The 22,955-nt window shown below is 40.0% G+C and overlaps 3 protein-coding genes across 4 annotated transcripts in view; 1 reads left to right on the top strand and 2 right to left on the bottom strand.

The window, feature by feature from the left end:
• Positions 1 to 51: 51 nt before the first annotated feature.
• On the top strand, positions 52 to 9,859 carry dnajc21 (DnaJ heat shock protein family (Hsp40) member C21). The gene is made up of 12 exons (XM_022249770.2): positions 52 to 220; positions 1,371 to 1,532; positions 1,985 to 2,110; positions 2,747 to 2,835; positions 3,671 to 3,973; positions 4,749 to 4,799; positions 5,782 to 5,861; positions 6,217 to 6,338; positions 6,790 to 6,874; positions 7,509 to 7,724; positions 8,028 to 8,397; positions 9,113 to 9,859. Exons 2-12 carry the CDS (start codon positions 1,424 to 1,426, stop codon positions 9,296 to 9,298), a joined length of 1,737 nt encoding a protein of 578 aa, XP_022105462.2. The 5' UTR covers positions 52 to 220; positions 1,371 to 1,423; the 3' UTR covers positions 9,299 to 9,859.
• LOC110987224 (uncharacterized) lies at positions 9,642 to 15,339 on the bottom strand. Its single transcript, XM_022249777.2, has 5 exons — positions 14,535 to 15,339; positions 13,700 to 13,936; positions 13,139 to 13,308; positions 12,251 to 12,344; positions 9,642 to 11,292 (listed from the first exon to the last, which is right to left on the bottom strand). Exons 1-5 carry the CDS (start codon positions 14,741 to 14,743, stop codon positions 11,157 to 11,159), a joined length of 846 nt encoding a protein of 281 aa, XP_022105469.2. The 5' UTR covers positions 14,744 to 15,339; the 3' UTR covers positions 9,642 to 11,156.
• A 107-nt stretch (positions 15,340 to 15,446) lies between these two features.
• The window catches only part of LOC110987221 (inactive tyrosine-protein kinase transmembrane receptor ROR1-like), a 90,560-nt gene continuing 83,051 nt past the window's right edge, over positions 15,447 to 22,955 (bottom strand). For both annotated transcript variants that reach the window (XM_022249767.2, XM_022249768.2), the window contains one exon: positions 15,447 to 21,433. In XM_022249767.2, coding sequence (XP_022105459.1) covers positions 20,294 to 21,433 — 1,140 coding nt within the window. In that variant the 3' untranslated portion in view covers positions 15,447 to 20,293. The remainder of the gene's footprint in view (positions 21,434 to 22,955) is intronic.

The following is a 22,955-nucleotide window of genomic DNA, read 5'->3' as shown; positions in this document are numbered from 1 at the left end:
CTCTGTGAATTGACTCAATTCTCATATCGAAGTTAAGCAGGAAAACAGCGAGAAGAGGATACCATACATTGCAGACGACTTGTGAAACCAGCGACATTCGTGTAATATGTCACATCACATATCAGATCTCTCGATCTCCACCTGTATCAATGCGTTAGGATTAGGAGGAAGATCAGGAGTAATATTGAAAAACCCGATCAAGATTAACAGTACATTAAACGTAAATTGTTTATTCTTCATGTTCTTCATGTTAGATTTGTATAACGTTGTGCTAATGCCATAGCCTACATGTACACTTAACGTGGCAGTTGTGAAGTTAGTTACTACTTATTCCATGCTTATTCTTTGTTTGACATTCAGTATTAAACAAGTAGGCCTAGTCCTAACCTGTTAATCGTTTGAAATTTAATGGTGAATAAGACCAAACTTACCGCCAGAACTGTAGGGTCCAATGTCCACCCTGCTCCCACGTCCGTGTTGTGGACGTTGGACCCCATACCACAGTTCTGGGGTAGGCCAAACTAACAGTAGGCCAAGGAGGAGTGCTCAGGATGCACGCCCCTAACAAAGCCCTTGCTGGCAGTCTGGTTGCAACAGCTATGATGGATCCTGTTTGCTTCTCTCTTTCAAAACTGTCATAAATAACCGTGAAATAGAAAATAATGATTCATGAACGAATTGGCTGATGGCAGTGAAGGTGGAATGGGCAAATCGTGAAAAAGAACAACTCGGCCTAGGCCCTACCTCCATTGAAACAGGTGATTGCCAATAGCGCACATCATCTGATCGTACCCAACAGATGCAGTGGACACTAGTCAGCTAGTCTGTGTAGGCCTAGGCCAACTAGGACCCTGTCTACATATCACCTATCTGCCTGTTGTAATAATATTAAGACATGACATATCAAGCATGATGGGGATTTCATAATCGTGCAGTGTCCATTTACCACTGTTTACCAGTACTTTAGTACCAGCAGGCTTGGGCTCAATATGTAATTTTAACTTAGTTAACTTTTCTCCCAGCCTTGTCCCTCACCCCCATTTCTTTTGGCTGTGTTTCGCTTCGTCTGGACCAACTCAGAAATCCATTTCAAAACTTTTTTTGACAGAGTTTAATTTCCAGGTGTTGATTTATTGCTGTTTGATTACTTCAAAGAAATAAGGTTGCAGCCTTTCATGAGGCACTAGTAGTCTACCTCAAGAATTAGAAGGCCGTCAAGTTTTAGAAGAAGGGCGAGTCTGTTTTCTTTATGTTTGCATAATCCAATAAGCAGTAGGCCGACTGTTATTAACATTGAAATTTGTCACACAGAATGTCCTCAGCAGTGGTTTAAGCAAGACTGATGAGCAGCCATTTGTCTTTTCTCCCAGCAAAATACCCTTTAGAAGGTGTACCAGAGAAATCTACATGAACTCTAGACACCATGCCTGGCCAGATGAGGTGCCACTATGAGGTGCTGGGCGTCGAGATGGATGCTGGCGATGCCGAGCTGAAGAAAGCCTACCGGAGGCTTGCCCTGAAATGGCACCCGGGTAAGGGTCGGTTGCCATTTGTAGACTAATTGTGAATATTTGCAAAGTCTGGCAGAAATCCTGACTCTGCACAAATAAAATAAGAGGCCAAAACTGTGCATTGAGCTAACTCAATTTGGCTTTTACTGGAAATGTGTCGGCGGGACTTGTGATAACTTTCTTGCTTTTGATATGTTACAGTCGATATAAAATGAATTGGAGTGCAAATGAACAACCTGCGCAATGATTAAAAGTTTATGCAGTACATTAATTTAACTTAATTTAAAATAATCAGTTCAAGGACCAGTCACAGTGACTGCTCTTACCATGAAAATTGTCCCCTGAAGTAATCCTACACCAGTGTCCCAGGTTGTGGACAGAAGATGAAGTAAATGATTTCATACACCACTCTGTGAATGTATTTCTAAATAAATTGCCTGTGAATGATTTCACCTCTCAAACCCTCCTTACAGACAAGAACCCTGACAATATCACCGAGTGCACAGAGAAGTTTGCTGTCATCCAGAAGGCCTACGACGTACTGACTGACCCCCAAGAGAGGGCGTGGTATGACAAGCACAGGGAAGCCATATTGAAAGGTAACAGCAGGGTGTAATTGGTGCTACTTTTGGATGAAAGGGTGTAAGGATTTGATTAGGGATGTGCGGCATTTTAATCACTTTAACGAAAATCACAATGCGTGAAATCTGTCAACCCTTTGCGCATTTGGAAAGGATCAACAGATTTTGCGCAATGTGACTGGCCAACGCGTTGCAAACTCTTGGAGGCGCGTTATTGTGAGTTGCCCATATAATTGTGGCTTAAATCATCAAATAAACCACAACTGGAAACTGGTTGTGTTCAATTTTACTCAGCATTTGGTTCAACAAGGAAATTTGAATCCTGTTGTATTTCTTTCTTCAAACAGATGTTGCTTTTCAAACTGATTCGAGTCCAGCCATTGACAGTATACATGTACATGTATGCTAGTTGTATAAACATACTTATAGTCAAAGATTGTGGTTTGCAAACTTGTTATAATTAGACCCTTGGATTAAGCAGTGGATTTTTTTGTCTTTGAGGAAGGTTCTGTTAGGAATCAGTGGTTTTCAGGTCACCGCATTTGGAAAGCAGTTTGTTACGTTATTCCTCTGAAGAATAATGCTAAACTTTGCTTCTAGTAGTTTACAAATTGTCTGATTCTGTTTGTGACCTCTTCTGAAAAATATCAACAGGCTACGGGGATGATTATGAAGGAGGCTCTGTCAATCTTATGCAGTACTTCACGGCCTCCGCTTACTCAGGTTTTGGAGACGACGCTAAGGTTTGTCTGCATCCAGTCACTCTTTGACATTTTGTATCTTGTTGCAGTAGCTTCAGAATTGCTCTTAACCCAGTTTCCTCAAGAGCTTGCTCTTTTCCCCAAAAGTCACCTTTTCACCGTTATTCTGATTTCCTACGCTTTGGCTGGGGTAGTAGCAATGAAATGATTTCTTCATTACAGTATAGGGCCTGCTCTTTTGACGTCACAGTCGTGGTTTTCCTACAAGTGGCTGCTACTGCTATGATTGACCTTCAGTACAAAAGAAAAAGAATCATATGAAAAGTGTTAAAACTCCTACGCAGCTATCAGAACACAAGATAATAATACACATACTACTAAATATTGAAGAAAATACGACCCTATTTCAAAAGCAATGAGACAGATTTTCAATTACTTCAGTCGAGATTGTTCTCCTCTTTCTTTTAGCATGTTGCTTTGTATTTTTGCACTTTTATGGATGTTAATATTTATATTAGATATGGTATATTTTGTACCTCTTTTTTATGTTCTTGCCAGCGGAATGTGTAGTAAGTAAAATTTTGAATAAATTTGCAGTAAAATTGATAACCAACCAAGAAGTGATATTTCTGCAAACCTTGGCTGCCTGTACAAGTTGTAGGCAAAATGAGAGTGGTGTATTATTGGCTATTTTGTTTGCGCAAAATCATCTTACCAACAGCATGTCATTTAAGCCAGCGTGATCATATATTAGTTATCCTGGAACTAAGCCGTTGTCCTAATGGATTGAAATTGAGTTTGTTCATAATTGTGAGGAGAGGTTGAAATGGTACTTTGGATGTAGCTACTTACCTCCAAACTTTTGCTTCATTTTTAGGGTTTCTACACAGTGTACAATGAGGCATTCTGCAAAATAGCCGCAGAAGATTTGCAGTTCATGACAGGTGATAAGGGCGAGGAGTTTGAGATCCCGCAGTTTGGCACCTCGGATAGCCCCTACGAGCAAGTCGTGCACCCCTTCTACGCTTACTGGCAGAGCTACAGCACGTCTCGGTCCTTTGTGTGGAAGGAGACATATGACACCAGGGAGGCGCCCAATCGAAGGGTGGCCCGTCTGATGGAGAAGGAGAACAAGAAGTTGAGGGATGTTGCCAAGAAGGAGTGGAATGAGGAAGTCAGGGTAAGTGTGTTGGATGCCTCCAATCACCTCCAACTGACGTTACTTTAAAGTGCTAACCTTCCATTTGTTTTGCACACACTGTGCACGGGCTGTTGTGGTAACAAACATTGCTCCATGGGTACAACCTGTAGTGTTGAAAAATATGACATTGCAGTATTAAAAGAAATATCATAAAGATACTTGTCCATTGGCTCTTGGGAATCAGTGTTTGTAGCATTTGGCTGTACATCAAAAGTAAGCCGCTATATCTTGCCTTTTTACAAAGTCAAAACTTTGCCACAAAATAATGCTGTTGGCAAGTTGTTAAAAGATCTGTGCATAAGTAAGATTGGCTCAGATGAGAGGGAAATGTCTCCAAATATTTGAGGACTACGATCTGCACTGTCTCTTAGAATCATAAAGTCGTGCTGTTCCAATGCTAGGTATTCTAAGGGCACTATCCGACCTGAGCGGAACCAAGAGAGGGCGCTATTTTCCCAGCAACAGAGGCTCCTTTAGACGACAATGGTTCACAAATGAATATATAATACAAGCATTGCAGTCGCATTGTTACCAACAAAATGAACATTCCCCACCAACATGGCTCCTTTCAACTGGTGAGGGGGTGCTTCTGCTCAAGGCAGATAACTTGGAATATATTGACCCTTGAAAAAAACACATCTTATAAAATCAAACTTTTTGAATTGTTCTGCACACAACTGGTCTAATGTATTTCCTTAAACCCAAATACAAGAGATGAAAAACATTTCAAACAGAATTTGTTTTCTGTTTTCAGGCACTGGTGTCATTTGTTCGTAAAAGAGACAAAAGGGTCCAAGCATACAGGGTAAGTGCTCGATTCATTTTGATCGCTCTGTGTTTTCTGCACTGAATCATATAATGCAGTTATCTTTTGATTCAGTGTGTGATTTATCCCTCCTGTGAGAAGTCATCCTTGCAGAGTAAGGACTTATTCTTAACTTTTCTTTACTTTGAGAGGCCAAAATAAAGATTAATATAGAGGGATCCCAATATGACGTGTTAAGCATCGATCTGCGCACTTCCGCTTTTGAAAACGAGGCTGTATGTGTCAGCTTGAAGCGCACAGTGACAACGGAACGGCAAGATATACATGATGCATATGCATTGCCAGGTACAATGTAATGCTGTGCCCACTGCTCACAATTCTTAGTCATATCAAATTATGATCAAACAATTGAAAGTAAGGCATTAAGATACAAAATGCATAAAGGAATGTATAATGTTACTCCCCGGCCCGAGGAAATGTGCAAAACCTTAACTTTGACTTTTCTCAGACTAGTTGCCAATCCCTTTTTTTTTCATGATACATGCAACTGAACCTTTGTGAACAATTTCTTGTTACGAAATTTCTTCTGAAATTGGAAAACGGCTTGCAGATAGTCACATGCATTGCCCGCCGTTTGACAAAAAATTCGAAGATCAAAATGAGCAAAATTTCACAGTAGTATCCTGATTGTGGCTGCATTAATTTTGAGCTATGTGTATGCAGCCAGAACATAAGATTCGTAATACCAGAAGAAAACATAACAGCAGTTTACCACGAACTAACGCACCTGTGATAGTCATGTATCTGCATGTATGGTGCATGTACTGTGTCGAGTCTGTGGGCACGTGCAACAAAGTTCGGTACAGAGAGCCTTAGTTTTGATGTGGATACGCGCAGGCGGCACTAATGTGAAATCCCTCTATACAGTATGCTTGCAGCCCGCATAACCAACTTCAGGTATGGAGATTATGAAGATTACATCGTTACTCCTGTCAGTTTGGTATTTTATTCATTGTTACAGAAACGGTTGGAGGAAAAGAATGCTGAGCGAGCACGGCTAGACGCAGAAAAGAGGAAACAAGAAAGGATAGAAAGAGAGAAGTGGGTATTTTGACTGACGTGCCTACCTCCACCTTGCGCCATTAATTGCTTGCTCATATTGTTGGAGATGTACAAGCTTGTAGCATTGATACAATGGTGCTGGCATTTGAAATGTGCGGCGTTTTTTGGATAAACATAAGCTGCAGATGTTTTGATAAAGACATAGTACGATTTGTGACGTACATGCCTCCACCTCCAAGATTGGTAAATGCATTTCTCATTTCTCAGATTTTCTGACTACATGTGCATCAGACCGACAGTTTATGTGTTGTTTGGGCTCCTTTTAATGGTATGATCAGGGTCTTTACTGTAAGAAATAAGCCAGAAAGCAATCTACCTCATCAATGTCCCCCAGGCAATTCCAAGAGTACGCCAAGCAAGGAGCAGAAGTCCGTGCCGAGATGGAGGCATCTCTGAGGGAGGTGGAGGCGGCCCTTCAGGAGGAGTTTGGAGATGACTCAGGCAGCAGTGGAAGCCGTAAGTCTTGCCTCCTAAATCCTTTGGAGGATATTTTGTAGGCTGGAAGAAGTTAGAGCCCAACAAGTATGACTTTACACTAGGCTGGGTTCCCTTAAACTTTTCTGCATAGTGTTAGTAGGGTCAGTAGCTGTTCAATTCTTGTCATAAAACTTAACGCGAATGTGGGACTCTGTAAAACTTGAATGCATCCCTGCTTCAGCGAGTTTCATAATAAATATGTTTTGTTGAGTCATGTTCAGTTTGAATTCACACTAGCGTTAATAAAGTCACTTGGAAGGAGGACACCCTTGGTACTTGTAGTGGACAGGACTCTTGTTTTTGTGTTGTTTCACTGGCAGTAAAGATCATGAATAATTCTCTTTGTAGATTGTCAGTTTGTCGTTCACTGACCTAAGGTAAGGCATGCCACACCTCTGTAATGATTTTGTCATTTTTTCCTGTTTGGCAGGTTCCGTAGAGAACAGCCAGGAAGAAGACGTTTTGGACGATCTGTTTTGTATAGCATGCAACAAAGACTTCAAGAGTGAAAAAGCGTAAATAAGCTTTTCCTTTTGCATTTTTCCCTTTTTTCTCTCTCTTCCTCTTTTAACCCTCACCTTGAATGGTCTTGGTGCCTTATGATGAGCAACTTCGTCTTTCTAAGATCTCACAAGTCAGTATGCACCTTGGACTGGTACAAATTGTCAAATATTTTCAAGTTTACCCCAGCTTATTTTCACACTTTGTAAATGTGTTTTAAATGCTTCGTGCCTTATTGTAGAGCACATTGAGATTTCTTTCTGTTGTTTTGTACACTGTGAGAGTAAACTATGACAATCAACTCTCTCAAAGTCCACAAGAATACCCATTCACTCTTACTCAGAAGAAACAAGTTGCAGCAACACATCTCGCCTAAGGACATAAGTAATACCCTTTCTGGTGAGAGCTAACCAAATCTAGTCAAGACTCTACTATTGCAACACTAGGAGTTTTTGTACAACTTCCTTTTTCAGAGATCAACAAGAATGATTGTCCTGGTTTTAATGCCTAACAGTTGCACCGAAATCACAGGGTGTGTGCCCTGTGCATGTTTTCTTACTTGCGGCTTTTGAAAACTGATGACTCTTCGATGGAAGTTTCCTTTGCAAAAGTGTCATTTCATTTGGTTGCACATTTGCTCCAACACAGATTCTCCAATCATCAGAACTCCAAGAAGCACAGGGATAACGTGGCCTTCTTGAAGGAGCAGATGGAGGAGGAAGGGGAGATGATGGACGGGAAGCAGGAGCACAGCTCCCAGGAGGATGGAGCTGTGGATGATGCAGATCATGAAGGTTTAAATCAGGACAGTGATAATGAGGAAGCTGATGGGGCAAAGGAGCCTACCGAGCTAGAGAAAAACAAGTGAGTTGGGATGATTACCCAACCCTCATTTTGTACCAGGAAGTTTTTTATCACTTCCTTTCTTCTGTAAAACACCAAGCTTACAACACAAGAAAAATGTAACTTTTTTAACAAAATAATTTTGCCTTTAAAATTAGTTAGGTTATCTCTCATTCCCCTAAATTATTGGGAGGTGTAAATTCGATGTAGTTTTGTTGGTCTTAAAGTGAATGAAATCTGAATTTTGAAAAGTTGATGTGCATATTTTTCATGTTACTTTGTAATATACTCGTAACTTGGTGTCATTGATTTTTCCCTTCAAAGGTTATCAAAGAAGCAGAAGAAAAAAAGAAAACAGCAGCGAGTAAGTCAAAGGTCAGAGCCAATCCATTACGCCTTCCATAACAACATTCTTGAAGATTTGCCCTCCCACATCGCTGACCGCCTCAAGATGACACCCCCAAGTGGAAGTCCACAAGCTGAAGTAGAATCAGACAAAACGAGGGATGAGAATGGGGAAACGCGAAGAGCAGTTGACAAGGGGGCAGGAGAGGGGGATCCCTGCGAGAGACTGAACGGCATCATGGAAGATGCTGAGGAGACAGAGAAGCCAGCTGTGAAACTGAAGGGGAAGAAAGCCAAGGAAGCGAGGAGGGCTGCAAGGGAAAAGGCAGCAAGCGAGGAGCAGCAAAGGGTAAGGACTGCCACTAGACAATGAGGAGGGTACTATCCAATATAAGTTGTAATGTGGCAGAGCTGCTGAGTCATAAGTGTTGTAAGGGTGGCAGGGAGGCATTTCCTCCTTCCCCTCAGAAAAAAAAAATTCAAGATGAAAAATTGGAAAAGTGAAAGAAATGAAAAAAGAGAGATGAAAGGGGATGAAATCAACAGTTTGCTAAAATAAAATCAGAAAATCAAGGTGAACAGGTATGAAGGAGAACAAGGTTGGGGGAGCTGGGGTCATACCAGCAGGTGGGTCATCGTCTGCTCATCACCACAGTCACATGTAGTTGTTTATTAGTCCCATTTGTCCATGAGGACCTTGCAGTGGCCAGTTGCTGCGCGAAGGCGATTGAGGCAAGCCCAGAAGGGCCATGCCTCCCATGAGCCAGATGGAAGATTTTAACTAGTCCCATTCAGTGAGCACTGTACCATCATGGATTGTACTCACCCAAGCTCCTGAATTGCTTTTTGAAAGCTCTCAGACAGCACTTTGTGTTCATTCAGTTTTGTCTGTGAATAGCAAAGAACCCAATGTTTAGACCTCTTGCTATCTTAAAAGTTGAATCAGTGTTTTGAGTGATGAGAAGAAATTTCTTTGCTAATACATCAAGTTCATTTTTTCAGTTTTAAAACTTCAAAGGTGTATGTTGTAAATAAATAAGGTGTCACTATTTGTTTCATTACAGGTCTTATCAGCAAGTGATGCACCTCTGTTGTGTAATGTCTGTCGGAACGAGTTCCCAACCAGAAACAAGCTGTTTAACCACATCAAATCTTCTGGTCATGCACTACATGTACCGAGCACTGATGGAACTGTGGACGACAGTGAAAAAAATAGCAGTAAAAGCAAGAAGAAAGGAAGGAAAAAATGAAACCCTCATGTTAGTTTAACTCAGGAACTGATGTCAGTGACTTAAAACAAAGGCAGGTTCATTGGCTGTTGTGAGTAGCAACACCACACTCCAGTCTGATGACTACTTTCATCATACAGATATAGAACGCAGGAAAGATTGTTGACAGTTGTAATAAATTGATATGAAGACAACGGTGTGTCAGAAAGTTCCTCATTACATTACACTGCATTAACAATTCTAGCATTTAAACCAATATGCCAGATGGATGTGATGGTATTTGATGGATAAGGGATTGTAAAGACATCAGGGAATCCCAGCACTATTTAAGGTATAAACATAAGCAGTGTAAGCCTCGGAAAAGTTGATTGCAACAATATATTTATTGACTGTTATCGCAACAGTTAAATACCAAGTATTTTACATTTGTTGAAAACTTGGCACATATATCAAGGAGCGCACATATATCTTTGGGCATTTGAATTATATGACAACTTACATCAAATTATTCCAAAAAATGAAAGGTGATATACTTGTATCATTTTAAGAATAAAATATCACTAAGATATTTCATGAATAGAACTTTCGTGTGAATAGCACATTTGTTTATTTTGCCCTATTTATATAAAATATTTTCATATTCTAACATACTGTCACCTGCCAGTTTCTTTCTGGAAGTTCATTTGACTAAGTAATCCTCGGGGATCCTGAACAGTTATATGACTGCGTTTGAAAAAAGAAAAATTTACATGAGAAATCTACAAAATTCTTACATGCCAAGTTGGTACCCAGTGTTAAGACGGTCACCACAAATTAACTGGTTGCAATCCCACATAGCCTACATATATTCCTAGATTTCTTGTTCATTTCAACTGATAATTCCTGCTACAAACAATGCACAAACCATGAAGTGATATCAGTGCATATACTTATTGAAAATAAGTCAGTGGATTCATGAATTTTCCAAACACAAAATTATCAAATTGCACTTTGCCAGTTATCTAAACATACAGTGGTGTAACAACTAGGGTGGAATTTCCGAGGGGCACCTGGCGGGTGCACTCATATGTTGAAGTGAGAAATGAATCTAAATGAAACCATTGACTTAATTGTACACAGGCTGTGATCATTGCAAAATTTTAAATGGAAGGCGGCAAGGGGAGGCATAGCTACACCACTGTAAATATGGTTTCAGATGCCAATTCAATAGTTCCAGCTTTCACTGTTGTGGGAAAAAAAGGTTTTAGCCTAACACCTAAAACTATTTCCATTTTTGAACATTTTACAAACTGAAAGATCACTGTTGTACATAATGTAACAAGTAATAGATAAAATAAACATCTGTGCCTGGTTTACACTTGCATGTCAAACTTTGCCAAGAAATAGATCTTAATAGTTGCATTACCCATTAACGCAGTTTAATCCTTGTGTTGTAAAAGACTTTAAATAAATAGTTTGCGCTTTTCTACTCAGACTAAACAAGTTTTAAAATTCTGTCCACTAACTGCTCTTGCATTTTCAAAAATAAAAAGTGAAAGCAAATTCAAATTTCAATATAAAATAAATCATACAATTAAAATAATTGTTTCCACACTGTAAACTCACTTCAAACCAATCACAAAGAAAGAAGAGAGTTGAAGAAAATCACTCCCAACATTGGTCTATGTACAAGCCACTTATTCATAATAAGAACAGTTTTAAGATCCAATATTTTGTAGATGAGTACCTTAAATTTTTTCTCTCAAATTTGTCATATCCTAAATGCTCACTGAATACTTAGTGATACCTGTGCAATCGATGTGAGGTCTAGTTTGTAAGGCAGTTTTGTGCTTTTTGCAGGAACTGTAATAGAGAAATGATTTGCCCTTTGCATAGCTGATTAGAATAGGTAGGTGCGCTTGGGAATGGTAAACCTCAGGGTGTTGCCGCATCGCGAGCACACTCGGCAGGATGACTTGCCATCCTTCTTAGGAATGTTCCAGCAGGCAGTGCAGCGGATGCGATACTTCTTGTACCTGCAATAATCGGAGAAAAGGTTCTTTTCCTTGAGGAGTGACTCTTAAGCCTTGAGAGGATATTATTACGTAATTCATTGGTGAATTTAGTTGGTTGTCAAAAGTCAAGAGAAAAGGTGAGTGAATTGGCGTATCCTGCTGGCATTGCTACCTTCAGTTGCTCAAAGGGATATTTTGTTTCCAAAATGAATGATGAGGTTTTAACGTCAGGCAAAGATTGGCATTTTTTAGTCACTTCTGGTGGTGTAGAGTGGGGTTGAATTAGGTGGATGGACTTGTTTAGATGATAGTTTGGAGGAGTAATGTCAGTTCGGGGAAAAATATGTTTGGGGAGAAAGTTTGGACCCGGGATGGGAGGGGCATCACCCCAGAATCAAACCTTATACCCTTTTCTCAAGTCATGACATAGGATGCATATATTTCTCGCAAAATCTTGGTAAGGCGGATAATGGGTCTATGTATTGTTTTTATAACTGTTGAAAATGCACACTTTTGCCTCCTTGGTAAAGCCAACAAGCAACCCCAGGCCTTCTCAGATGAGTTTTCAATGTGCAAATTTGCAGTTTACAATTTGAACTGAAAAGCATTTTAGCTGAGCATTCTACCCTGATTGGCATCACAGCAATGGCGCCCTCTGTTGTCCAGGAAAGCATGGATAATTTTGAATATTTTGAAAAGTGCATTTTTCAATACACTGATTAAGCCCGAAAATAATATCACATTGTTTTCTGACACAAAATTGAACAAAAAAGGTATCTAAGAAAACTTCACTGCCTGAAACCTTTGATCATTTTGGTCTATTTAACTAAGAAATGAGTTTCCAGAAAAAAGCACAAGCATGGTCAAGTACATTGCCTGAAAAAATCTGGCAGGAAAGTATGCAGGGGAAGTGTTGAAAATTCAACAAAACTTTTTTCCTGAGTTCATTTCCCCCTCGAATTATTAGCCCAACGCCTACCTTATGCCACACGCATTACAGAGTGGGGTTCCATCCTCAGCGTCTCGCCATAAGGGGGTGTGTCGAGTCAAGCAGGATGCACACTGCTTCCCTCCTGGGGGGGGGGGGGGGCAATGGTGTATTTAAAATTGTGCAAAAGATAGGTTAATGAAAAGAATTCAACCAGGAAAATAAAAAGTCCAAGGGCTGCATTTGGTAACTGACCATGTGCTGCTTTAATCAGAATTACATTAAGTCAATTCTGCTCAAAGCTGTCCTATCTGTCAAAACCTGTTAAATGACATAATTATGATGTTTCTATTCAAGAGAAGGAGACAAAAAGTGTTATTGTCTGTGTTATATCAGCAAGTAACACCCTCTGGCTGTTATCACCCTCTTTGATTTAATGAAATCATGCAGAAAAGTGTACTGGCAGCCAGTCATTAACTCAAATCTCACCAGGATAATTTCATGTTGAACTAAGTATAAATTATGTCGTGAATACAAAGTGTTGAGTTTGTATTTGGATAAGAATCAAAGCTGACTTCTTGTGACTTCTGTGACTTCTTATGATCAATCATCAGAAAAAGTCCAAATTGCAAGAAAGCTCATTCTTAAGACTAAGTGACAACTTTACCTTTTCATTTAAAAAATTGAAGGTCTGATCCAACAGCATGCAGATTGAAACAGAATTAGTCTGAATAATTTTTTTCCAGCGTGACTTTGGCATTTACATTAATTTCCAAAATTAAATACTGTAATCAAAGCATTCAGTTATGGTGTCATGCCACAGTAAACAAAAATTGACCGTTTAAAATTTCCTTTTGGTTCAAATGGTTAGAAAACCCTACTTTTTCTTAAGGAAAAATCCACTGAGTCAAGGCATGCATTATCTACAACCCCTCTCACCGTGCGCAATGCCCGCGCAGGGAACTGCGATGTGTTGTGCTACCGTCTGGGGCACCACGGCCTCAGCCTCATCAGAGCCACTGGATGAGGTGGACGCCACCAAGGACATCTTTTGCCTTTTCATCTTTGCCTGTCCCCGCTCACTATCATTTGAATGTCTTTTCTTCATGCTTCAGAAAGACCAATAATGGTGACTCTGTGAGGCAGTTTTCTCCTTTCTTAACTGTCATGTCACTTGATATTTTCATCTCATCAAATGTGCTTGTTTTTGTTATTTAGTTACAAGAAGTCAGACAAGACTATAGGCCTACATTTCTCTTAACAGTGAGGAAGGAAACTTCCTATTGCTCAACTTGCACATAAATATATGACTAAAAAAAGCAATGACAGACGCAACAGTAATATCATGTGCTGAGCTTGTATCTTCTGAAGTACATGACACTGTAATTGATATAATTATTGTTAGCTTTGCATCCCATGTCCAACTGCAGTAACTGAACAATTTTTTTTTCTACAGAATGCAGTATCTGCCTTTTTCAATTACTATTAATGGGGACCAACCTATAGAAGGAACGAATGAGGAGCTGGAACCTCTGCCTATTTTGTTGGCAGATTTGGGTCTCCACACAGAACGTCACTCCCCTGAACCGAGGGTCGTTCCTCCGGGCGCTTCGCCGGGGAGTGTTCGCCTTGCGTAGCATACGCCGTCTTGTCCCCGTGTTACGAGCGTTACCTCCCCCACCCGAGGACACACTGCCGCTGCTGCCAGGCCCTTCCGTTAATTCTGGGCCAATTTTTCTATGGAGTGGTAGAAATTGGATCAGTCCAACAATGGCTTAATGATGGTGAAGTACGTTTCAACTTATTAAACTTCAGAATGCTGACACAAAACCGACTAAAATCTAACACACCAACGCATGTACATTGTACTTAAGGTACTGGACAATGTCCTAATCTTGAATAGGAAGTAACCATTTGTTCAGGATGGCTCAAGCATTCTTGTGCGTAACCCTTTAACTAGGCCTACTATTGAATTGATGCAGAAACCTGACAACCACAGAAAACTGACAAAATTAATGCATAAGCATGGTAGCATCTCTCTAATATCGGCTGGTGGCAAGACGATCTCGGCTGGCACATTAACCGCATGTTTTTTATTGATAACAGTTCAGTCTTTTCAGAATGATGTTTTTGTGTTATCTTCCAAATATCACTGATAATAATTGATAGAGTTAAAACTTCAATGCAGTTATAATGCTATCTGTTGCTGAATAGTGTGAAGCTTCGGGTGTCCTTGATTACAAAATTTGTTCACTCTTTGCAGAAGTTGATTTTTTTCTGAAATGTACCACCTCCACATATTTGCGTACATTATTTGCATACACCTTTGATTTACCTCGATTGCTTTCCTGCGTGCTGAGCAAGAGAACTTTCAACTGTCCCTTGATCACTTGGTGCTTCAGCTAAATCCGCAAAACGATCACTCATCTCCCCCGTTGAAAAGTCAGCAGAGAAATCGAGCTGATCGTCCACGTAGCTCGGAAAAAATCCCTTATAACATGCTAAGTTCGAAAATGTTGAGCTCCAAGTACATTGCTGACTCATCCTCAAGGAAAAATCTTGATTATAACGACTTTCCTTTCAAAATAGACGTCCACACTCGTTCATATGCTCGGTCTAGTTTAGTCTAGTCTGAAGCCCAGCAGACGATAAAAAACAACAAACTGTTAATTCGATTTCTTTTTGTATTGCGCGCGCTGAGTACACCTGCGATCCAGAATTGAGACTTCTGATTGGCCAATTTCTGCGAATCAGCTTTTTCGCCTCAAACAGCGCACTTTGCTCTAGAATTTCTTCCTTTTGAAACATCTCGAACGCCAGACATGTCTGGCGAAGTGCACTTTGTTTTGCAGGAATGCCTTTCCTTTAAAGCTGTTTGATGGTCTTCTTAGTATTGATGGGCGTTGGAAGGCTAACAACAAATAAAAGCTACACCGGAGGCTTGGCAGGATTAGCCTGATTTGGTTTGGGAACACAGAGGAGAGCTCCGCAACGTACATCACAATTGCTGGAATTTTCTAAATACAATTGCGTAAAGTTTTTAGCGGAAAAAAGTGAACCAGTTGTACACAACAAAGGAAATGCGACCAATGACAATATCGGCAGACGACAACAACTATTGTCCATAATGAAAAAAAGAGCCATTTGCACATATCTCTCCCCTACTACAAAGCCTACTTTTCATTATCTAGTAGCCAAGCTACCAAATGAGACTCATTCAGTGAACCACACTATCACGTCACACTAGTTACACTGTCGGCCACTGGTGTGAGTTCATTTATTCCTTATCACTGATATTTTGTCACAAAACAGTACAAAATGCATCCGCATTTGTGTGCTACATTACTAATACATGTACAGATCAAAAAATACAATAACCTAGGTACTGAGCAACATCAAATTCAGTTCAAATATGCAAGTCCACAAAAGAGGGCACAAACGATGTACACTTAGGAAACCAAAATAATATATGTACAACTTCAAAATAGTTACAGTTATTCAATAACAAATTGAATATAAATTGGTGTTTCTTTGAAATAGAAAAATGCCTTGCCCAGCTATTCTAGCATCTAATAATTTACTAGTGAGATATTAGTTTAAATACTATAGATATTTTCAGTATATTTAAAAATGTACAGCATCATACATAAAATAAGTCAAATTCTATTAAAAGAAAAAGGATAGTTGAGAAGAGTGATTAAAAGGCAGTATTTTACAGAAAGATAGAGGGCTTACACACTTAAGAATTCATTTTATGGACAATCAATTCATCAGTGTTGCTTAGTTTTGGTGCATGTTTAAAAGGATTGCAAAATCTATTAAATGAATAAAAAGAGCTACGGGAAACGACACCATGGTATGGCCTTTCTATAGACAGCACGAAAATGTCTTCTTTTCTGGTAAATCTGAGGCATTGCTCATTTCCCTTACATATTTTTATACGTGAAGGCAGCTTTGGCACGGTGATGTGAATGTGCAGCATGACTCATTTACAGCTCAACTCTGCCGCTGTTAAATCACTGAGTTTGAAACAGGTGCACATTACAAAGAACAGTGTGTGTTTGGGAAATATAAAATTTGGCACGGTTCTTCAGTGAAAACAGAAACACGATTAACACAGGGCTGCATCGTACAACTCGCTGTCTTATTTTAAAAAAAGCTACAAATTTATGTTATTTTCTTTGTAAACCTCAACTTTTTATCACAATACAGTTCAGAGAAGTAGTTTAAATACTTGAAGTTTGAGAAAAATGTCATAATATTAATCAATTTGTTTGGGAGATCTTTGGCAAGCTCAGTGAACTTTTAACATTAAGTTGTCTTATGCAGCTGAAAACCGACGTGCTACATTATTAGAACCTTGGTTGATATGACTCAGTGAATTGGCAGCCCATGATTTATTTTTGCATTAACCCAACTGTCAAGGTATTCCCACCATGACTTTTCATCAAGAAGAATGACACTCTACTCAGAGGGAAACCAAATTTTTACTATTCATCCTTTTACACTTAAAGTTTTAAGGAGCATCAACTCCCAGGTGAAATATCACTTGAGAGGCTTCCTCCTTATGAATCCTACAAAATCTCAGAAATGCCTGGCAAATTTTAATGAATCTGATGAGGTTAGGACAATAACATTTGTTTAACTTGTGGGTATGTGCAAAGTAGAAACAATCTTTGCCACTTAGGTGATATTTTTACTTAACATCAATTCAAATAATGTAGCCGCTTTAGTATTGTTTATGTTAGTGTCACCAATCCAAGTACTGAGGCAAATTCTGCATCTGGTCAAAAGACAGAAAGTGGCACGCACGTTTACATCAGAACCTAAATTTGAAAGGCGCCAAAATGGGAAACCCAAATCTGGCCAAAAACATTCACAGTCAAGACACAACAGAAGAACACAGTGTAGCTTCTGAATCATTGACCTACATGTATGTAACATTTGGACCATCTTCTAAATATCGAAATGATGAACTGATACAAAAATGACATGAGCAGCGATTGTAAGGCACGCACCCTAAGTCAGACCTCTGTTCTAAATGACCCAAGGGTCAAAGGACTACTACTGTTGACAATTTCTACAACTGATGAGACTAATTTTGTGGCTGTCAAAATGGAAACAATCAGTACAGTCACTTATTAAACAAGGCAAAAAACTGCAAGGCCACACACTTCCTTAAGGGTCAGCTCTTAGATTGAACTTTTACTTTTACAGAATTATACACTAAAAACTTAACAGATTATTTAAGCAAAAGGCTTACTCTCAAAATAATTCACCTTTTGTAGTGTAAATGCTGAAGAAATAAGGAGAGATGAAATGAAAGATCCTCTTACAATAAAAATGAAACACATTTCACCTTGATACCCAAGGCAAGGAACAAAGGAGTCACAGTTTCTTCTTTCTCAAAATTTAGTGACAATAAACTGCTTAAGCCAAAAAAGCACTGACATATCCAGCCCCGTGACCACCGTACCCTCAGAAAGGCCCCTAAAAGTGGCAGAGCATTGTGCTAGTTCCTACTTGGAAAAACCATCAACAGCTGGCAAAATCCTTCCGCAATTATGAGCAAACTTCTAATGGCTTGAGTCAACAGTTAAGTCCCACTCCAGCAACAAATTTTGGCAACTGAGTCAATGCAAGAATAAGGGCTTGACTCAACTTGTATCAACTGTGAGCAAATGACACAACTCAGCGCACTGTGAAAAAAATGACTTGAATGGACTTGAAAAAGTGGCTCGATAAGACAACACAGCTAAATGTAAATTCAAAACTCTTTTTAAGTGTTCAGTGTAGTTTGACTACATGTAAATGCCAGGATGGAAATGTAAAGAAGTACAAACAAATAACTACTAAATATAAGCCCAATCCCTACCTCTCTGATGTTAATTTATTGGATAATATTCAAGTATTAGTGACACAAGCATACATCTGATTCAACTGAACCTTAACTATGTTTCTTGACCTACATGTAACAATGCAACTCAACTTAAGCCACTCTCACACCAATGACTTTACTCCAACTGAGTTACAAAAATCAGTGGCTCATCAAAACAGCATTGCAAGAAAGTGGTCTCATGTACAGTGATATTACATCTGGATTTGTATACCTTTCTCAGCACCAAGCTCAGGCCTATGACTAGGATGTGACTCTTTCTGATCATCTCCAGTGGGTATCAAGGTAAAAACTCTTTATCATAAAAACTTGCAAATGACAGGTTGCTAAACAGAGAGACTGTAACAAAAAAAGCAACACTGAGGGAAACGCCACAGCTGACGGCAATGAATATTTCAGCCTTTTAATACTGGAAATGAACAAAAGAAAAAGTATTTACTTCAGTTTGGTTTGAAGAACCTGTATCTCCACCATCTGGAGTAAACTAAATGCAGAACTGCAGGGGAAAAAATTAAACAAGGAAACAGCAGAAATATGAAAAATCTATACAAGCTTGTTGAAAACGCGCATAAAAAATATACATAAAACTTAGAGAAAAATAACAACTACACTTGAATGAGTACACGTTAGATTGCATATCGTTCATTACAGTTTTTTTTTACATTTTATCTACGTGATGAGCAGCTGGGACAAACAACTCACTGACTGTTCATTATGTACAATTGTTAATAAATAACACTAACATTAAAGTTTAGCCACAGTACACTGTGTTGGCATGTGCTTAGGTACAATTTTCACTTCATGTCAAGTACATGTATCATACATTCTCAAGCCTTTAGTAATTGAACAAAGACATCTTGTAGCTTTTCAGATGACGCTATCTTTTGTGACACTTAACCCATAGATTCTGCCATTTGAATGGCAAAGAGCTTGTCATGCTGTACTTACTGCTTTTCCTTCTACTACAAAAAATTACACCATGGCCAAAGATGTTCAGCATAGCAATGGAGGACCATAAACACTACCAGTGTTATAGTCAAGTCAATCTTGGGTCATTTTTAAGTCACTCTAAGTCCATCGCATTCACAAGTTATCCAGTTTCATATCAAGCCTGGAGCTATTCAGATGAACTGACAAAAGTTTTGCCATCATGCACCCTGTATTCTGGCAACTGTTCCTGCATTCCTTGTGACTGAACTTGTGACCAGACTGGATAACTTGTGAAAGAGTCTCTGTTGCCCATAACAAACAATACCATGAGGCAAAGTTCAACATGGAGCTTATTTTAGTGGAGCAAGAGTTTTTCATTTTTATATTGGAAGTTTGCAGACATACATGTAGAGGTGGCTTGTCAGGTTGTATCATATGGAAGCACAATATTTGTTTGGAAATTGGATTTTGTCGATCAGATTTGTCTTTAAACTGTGCACAATGCATATCTATGGGGGGGGGTGTTCCGAACCAAGTACTGCCTGCTTTTAGCTTGCCTCCCTAAGGTGATCCTAGGTGTGCAAGAATGCCTTGCCTCAAGTAAGATGTCTGTACTAGTAAGAAGGAGGTCATGGGTTCGAGTCCCACCCGAGTAGGCTTGTGATTTTTTGTGCGAGCACTCACTGAGCATACACTCTTACGATTGTTGATGTGGGCAAAACCCGTTATTAAAAAAGTAACTTCATCATGTTTGTTGCAAGCTCACAAAATTGCCACAACTCCTAGTAACCTACATGTATATTCGCACACCTGGGTTAACATGCTTGATGACATTGAAGAATTTCACAGAGTTTCACAGAGATCACAGAAATGGATCCATGAGTAATGTGAAATTGATCATTTGAAACGCCAACAAACACGTGCATAGAGATTTCCATTGTTACCTCACTAAGGTAAGCGCACCTTTTGCAGTGCCTACAGCTTCCAATCTCCATGGAATACATGAAGCCTCTGTTAATATAAAGCAGCGTTGTGACATTGGACTGTGATGTTTGACGATAGCAGAAATCACGTGGATTGCACAGGCAGACAAGCACCTCATTACAGTTCCAAAGACGTGCTGATCACGTCACCATCAATAGTTGATTACATGAATTACCACTGTGCGAAGAGCGACTCTTTAGTGTGGAGCTGGCCACTTTTTGAACGGCCCTGTTGGTGATCTTAGCTACAATGTACATACGAAGCATTAAATAAAAACATCCCTCTCAAACAGCTGTCTGTTCCATTCTGTCCTTCTTACCCTTTGTCGAATGCGTGCCTCCTGTTGTAGCTGAGCTCTCCGACATGGCCTTCTCTGACGACCCCGCGGCCCTGTCACCGTGGGAACCCTTGCTGTGCGTGGAGCGACTGTGATGCGAAGACAACTGGCTTTTGACCCCCGAACTGCTGTGGGTTTGTGTCGGAGAGATGGGGCCGCACATGGGGTTGAAATTGACAGTAGGGTTAGTGTACAGGTTACCGTTTTGGTGGTTGGTGGTTGGTAGTGCTTCCCACGAGCGCAACCGGGCATTGATGGCCTTGAAATTTGGCCGAAGATTGGGGGCCTCATTCCAGCACTCTGTCATGAGTACGTACATGTGTGGGGGGCAGCCACTGGGGCAAGGCAGTATGTGCCTGGTGCGGATCATTTCTATAACCTCCTGATTGTTATAACCATAAAATGGCTGTAAGCCGTAGGAGTAAATCTCCCATAAGACAACCCCAAATGACCAGATGTCACTCTCCACTGAGAAGCGACCAAACATGACCGCCTCGGGAGCCATCCAGCGGATGGGTAGAAGCACCTGTGCCTGCATGTGGTAGTAGTCCGCCGAATAGATGTCGCGTGACAGCCCAAAGTCGGCAATTTTGATCTGCAGGTTATCACCTACCATGCAGTTGCGCGCCGCCAGGTCACGGTGCACAAACAGCCGGCTGGAGAGGTACTCCATCCCCGAGGCGATCTGAATGGCGATGGACAGGAAATCCGACTGGTCCAGTGAGGACTGCGTTTCGTCGTCCCCGCTGCCAAAGCCAATGTCCGAGTTGGGGGAATGGCGGACGAGGAACTCATGCAAGTCACCGTGCGGCATAAACTCAAACAGCATGCAATGGGGTTGCTCCGTCGTGCACACACCGAGCAGTGAGATGATGTTAGGGTGGCGCAAGGAGGCCATGACTTCGGCCTCCCGGTTGAAGTCCTGCTCCATCTTGGCCGCAGAGTTTTCCTTGAGGGTTTTGATTGTGACCGAGTTGACACTATACTGGTGCTCCAACCCCATCAGCTCCCCCTTGTAAACTTTGCCAAATGTACCCTCCCCAAGAACCTCCTGAAACTTGATGGCAGCCAATGGAAAGTCACGGACCTGCATGCCATGGAAACAAAGCAACATAAAACAAAGGATTAGTAAGGCATGACTGTGATTGGGTGCATGAGATGAGTCAAAGCTTTCAACTCTTTCAAGGTAAACTGTTATCTTCTAGTTTGAAATTTGATTTTAAGGGTTGAATTATTTTACTTTATATTTAAGAATTGGTTTGGAGCTGGGGAAAGGTCTGTGGTAATGCATAGTAGATAAACAAGTTTAGAAAAAACTTAATCAATTCATGAAGGCCTTATTCCAAAGGTTATTGGGTTGAAATTTATCGCACCAATTAGCTTTGGTCCTTTTAAACATGCTGCTTATAAGAATCACCTCTGGAGTTTTCAAGTAACACTTCATGCTTTCTATGTACATGGAAAACATATCAGCCACTAACACTGGTTTTTGACTGAGATAATATGTGATCTGTTCCAAAACCGTAAAACTGTTTTATCAGTGTTTTCAGTGCTTTTTGAGGAATAAATACGTGGGAAAAATATGTGTACCAAAGTAAATATCTCATGTTTATGACACTGTAAGAAAACAAGATTGGCAAATTTGGTTGGAGGAAGTACAAGACAAGAAATGAATACCTAGGCAAAAATAAAAATCCAAAAGAAGAAAGACGGATGAAATGCATTCATTTATGACTTGAAACTGCACTATGTTTATTGTATGAACCCACATACCATGCAAAAATAAAAAATAAACATAAAAATTTGAATGTAACAAAAACATAACATGAATGTTAAGATGAGCATTTCAAGATGTGGCAGAATGCTAAAGTCATTCAAGAAACAGCTATGAACCACAATACTGTCAGTGTAATACATCCACCAGAACTAATACATCGTCAGACGAAAATCAAGTCCTCTGTTCAGATTGGTCAATCCATAGCAACGACAGAATACACACACTGTATATTGCCCTTTTTGACACAGCATACATCACATGTATGTTCCGCGCTTATATTTTGCACATGAAACTGAACCAAATCCTTCCTTAGGGAGAAGAGTTCTCATGGGTGTATGTTTGTTCACAGCTATGCTTTTTCATGCCTCCATATAAGAATGCAGATTGCCAAAATTTGTTTGACAGTCCAACACTGGCTACTTGGACCTGGTAACTCTACTGGTCGCCCATGAGAGCACCAATACATCCGTGCCACTGTGCTCTAATAAGGCACATTCAAGTGTCAACATCATGATTCCTGCATAAGAGAAGTACAACCTTGAGTCAACTGACACATCGCTGTTTGTGAGTAAGCTACACCCCTTTTGATAACCCTTTGGAATTGTTTATTTTGAAATATATTTATCTCAGATTTTGCGGGTCCTGCATCCATATTGTATATGTACATCATGTAATTGGACAATATTTCACAAGCTGAGATTCTACTGTGAGAGGTTAATTTCACTGACTTACAAAGTTGCTAAGCAAAATTCCCTTGCTTAGCAAAAACAGATAGCTCTATGAAATTTTCAGGGTCATGAAGGGACAAAGTTTTTTTTACATTTTTTTGGTG

This window comes from Acanthaster planci, linkage group LG12, assembly GCF_054643075.1.
Source record: "Acanthaster planci isolate LZ-2023a linkage group LG12, COTS_SCS, whole genome shotgun sequence".
Lineage (NCBI taxonomy): Eukaryota > Metazoa > Echinodermata > Asteroidea > Valvatida > Acanthasteridae > Acanthaster > Acanthaster planci.
The sequence above is the reverse complement of the archived record's forward strand: the minus strand, read 5'-3'. Positions and strand labels throughout refer to the sequence as shown.

Coding starts and splice junctions, on each gene's coding strand:
- dnajc21 (XM_022249770.2), top strand. CDS start 1,424: ATGCCTGGCCAGATGAGGTGCCACTATGAGGTGCTGGGCGTCGAGATG. Junction 6,875..7,508: donor GACTTCAAGAGTGAAAAAGC/GTAAATAAGCTT, acceptor GCTCCAACACAG/ATTCTCCAATCATCAGAACT. Junction 8,398..9,112: donor CAAGCGAGGAGCAGCAAAGG/GTAAGGACTGCC, acceptor GTTTCATTACAG/GTCTTATCAGCAAGTGATGC.
- LOC110987224 (XM_022249777.2), bottom strand. CDS start 14,743: ATGAGTCAGCAATGTACTTGGAGCTCAACATTTTCGAACTTAGCATGT. Junction 13,309..13,699: donor CTCATTCGTTCCTTCTATAG/GTTGGTCCCCAT, acceptor GTCTTTCTGAAG/CATGAAGAAAAGACATTCAA. Junction 11,293..12,250: donor TGTAATGCGTGTGGCATAAG/GTAGGCGTTGGG, acceptor CGATTATTGCAG/GTACAAGAAGTATCGCATCC.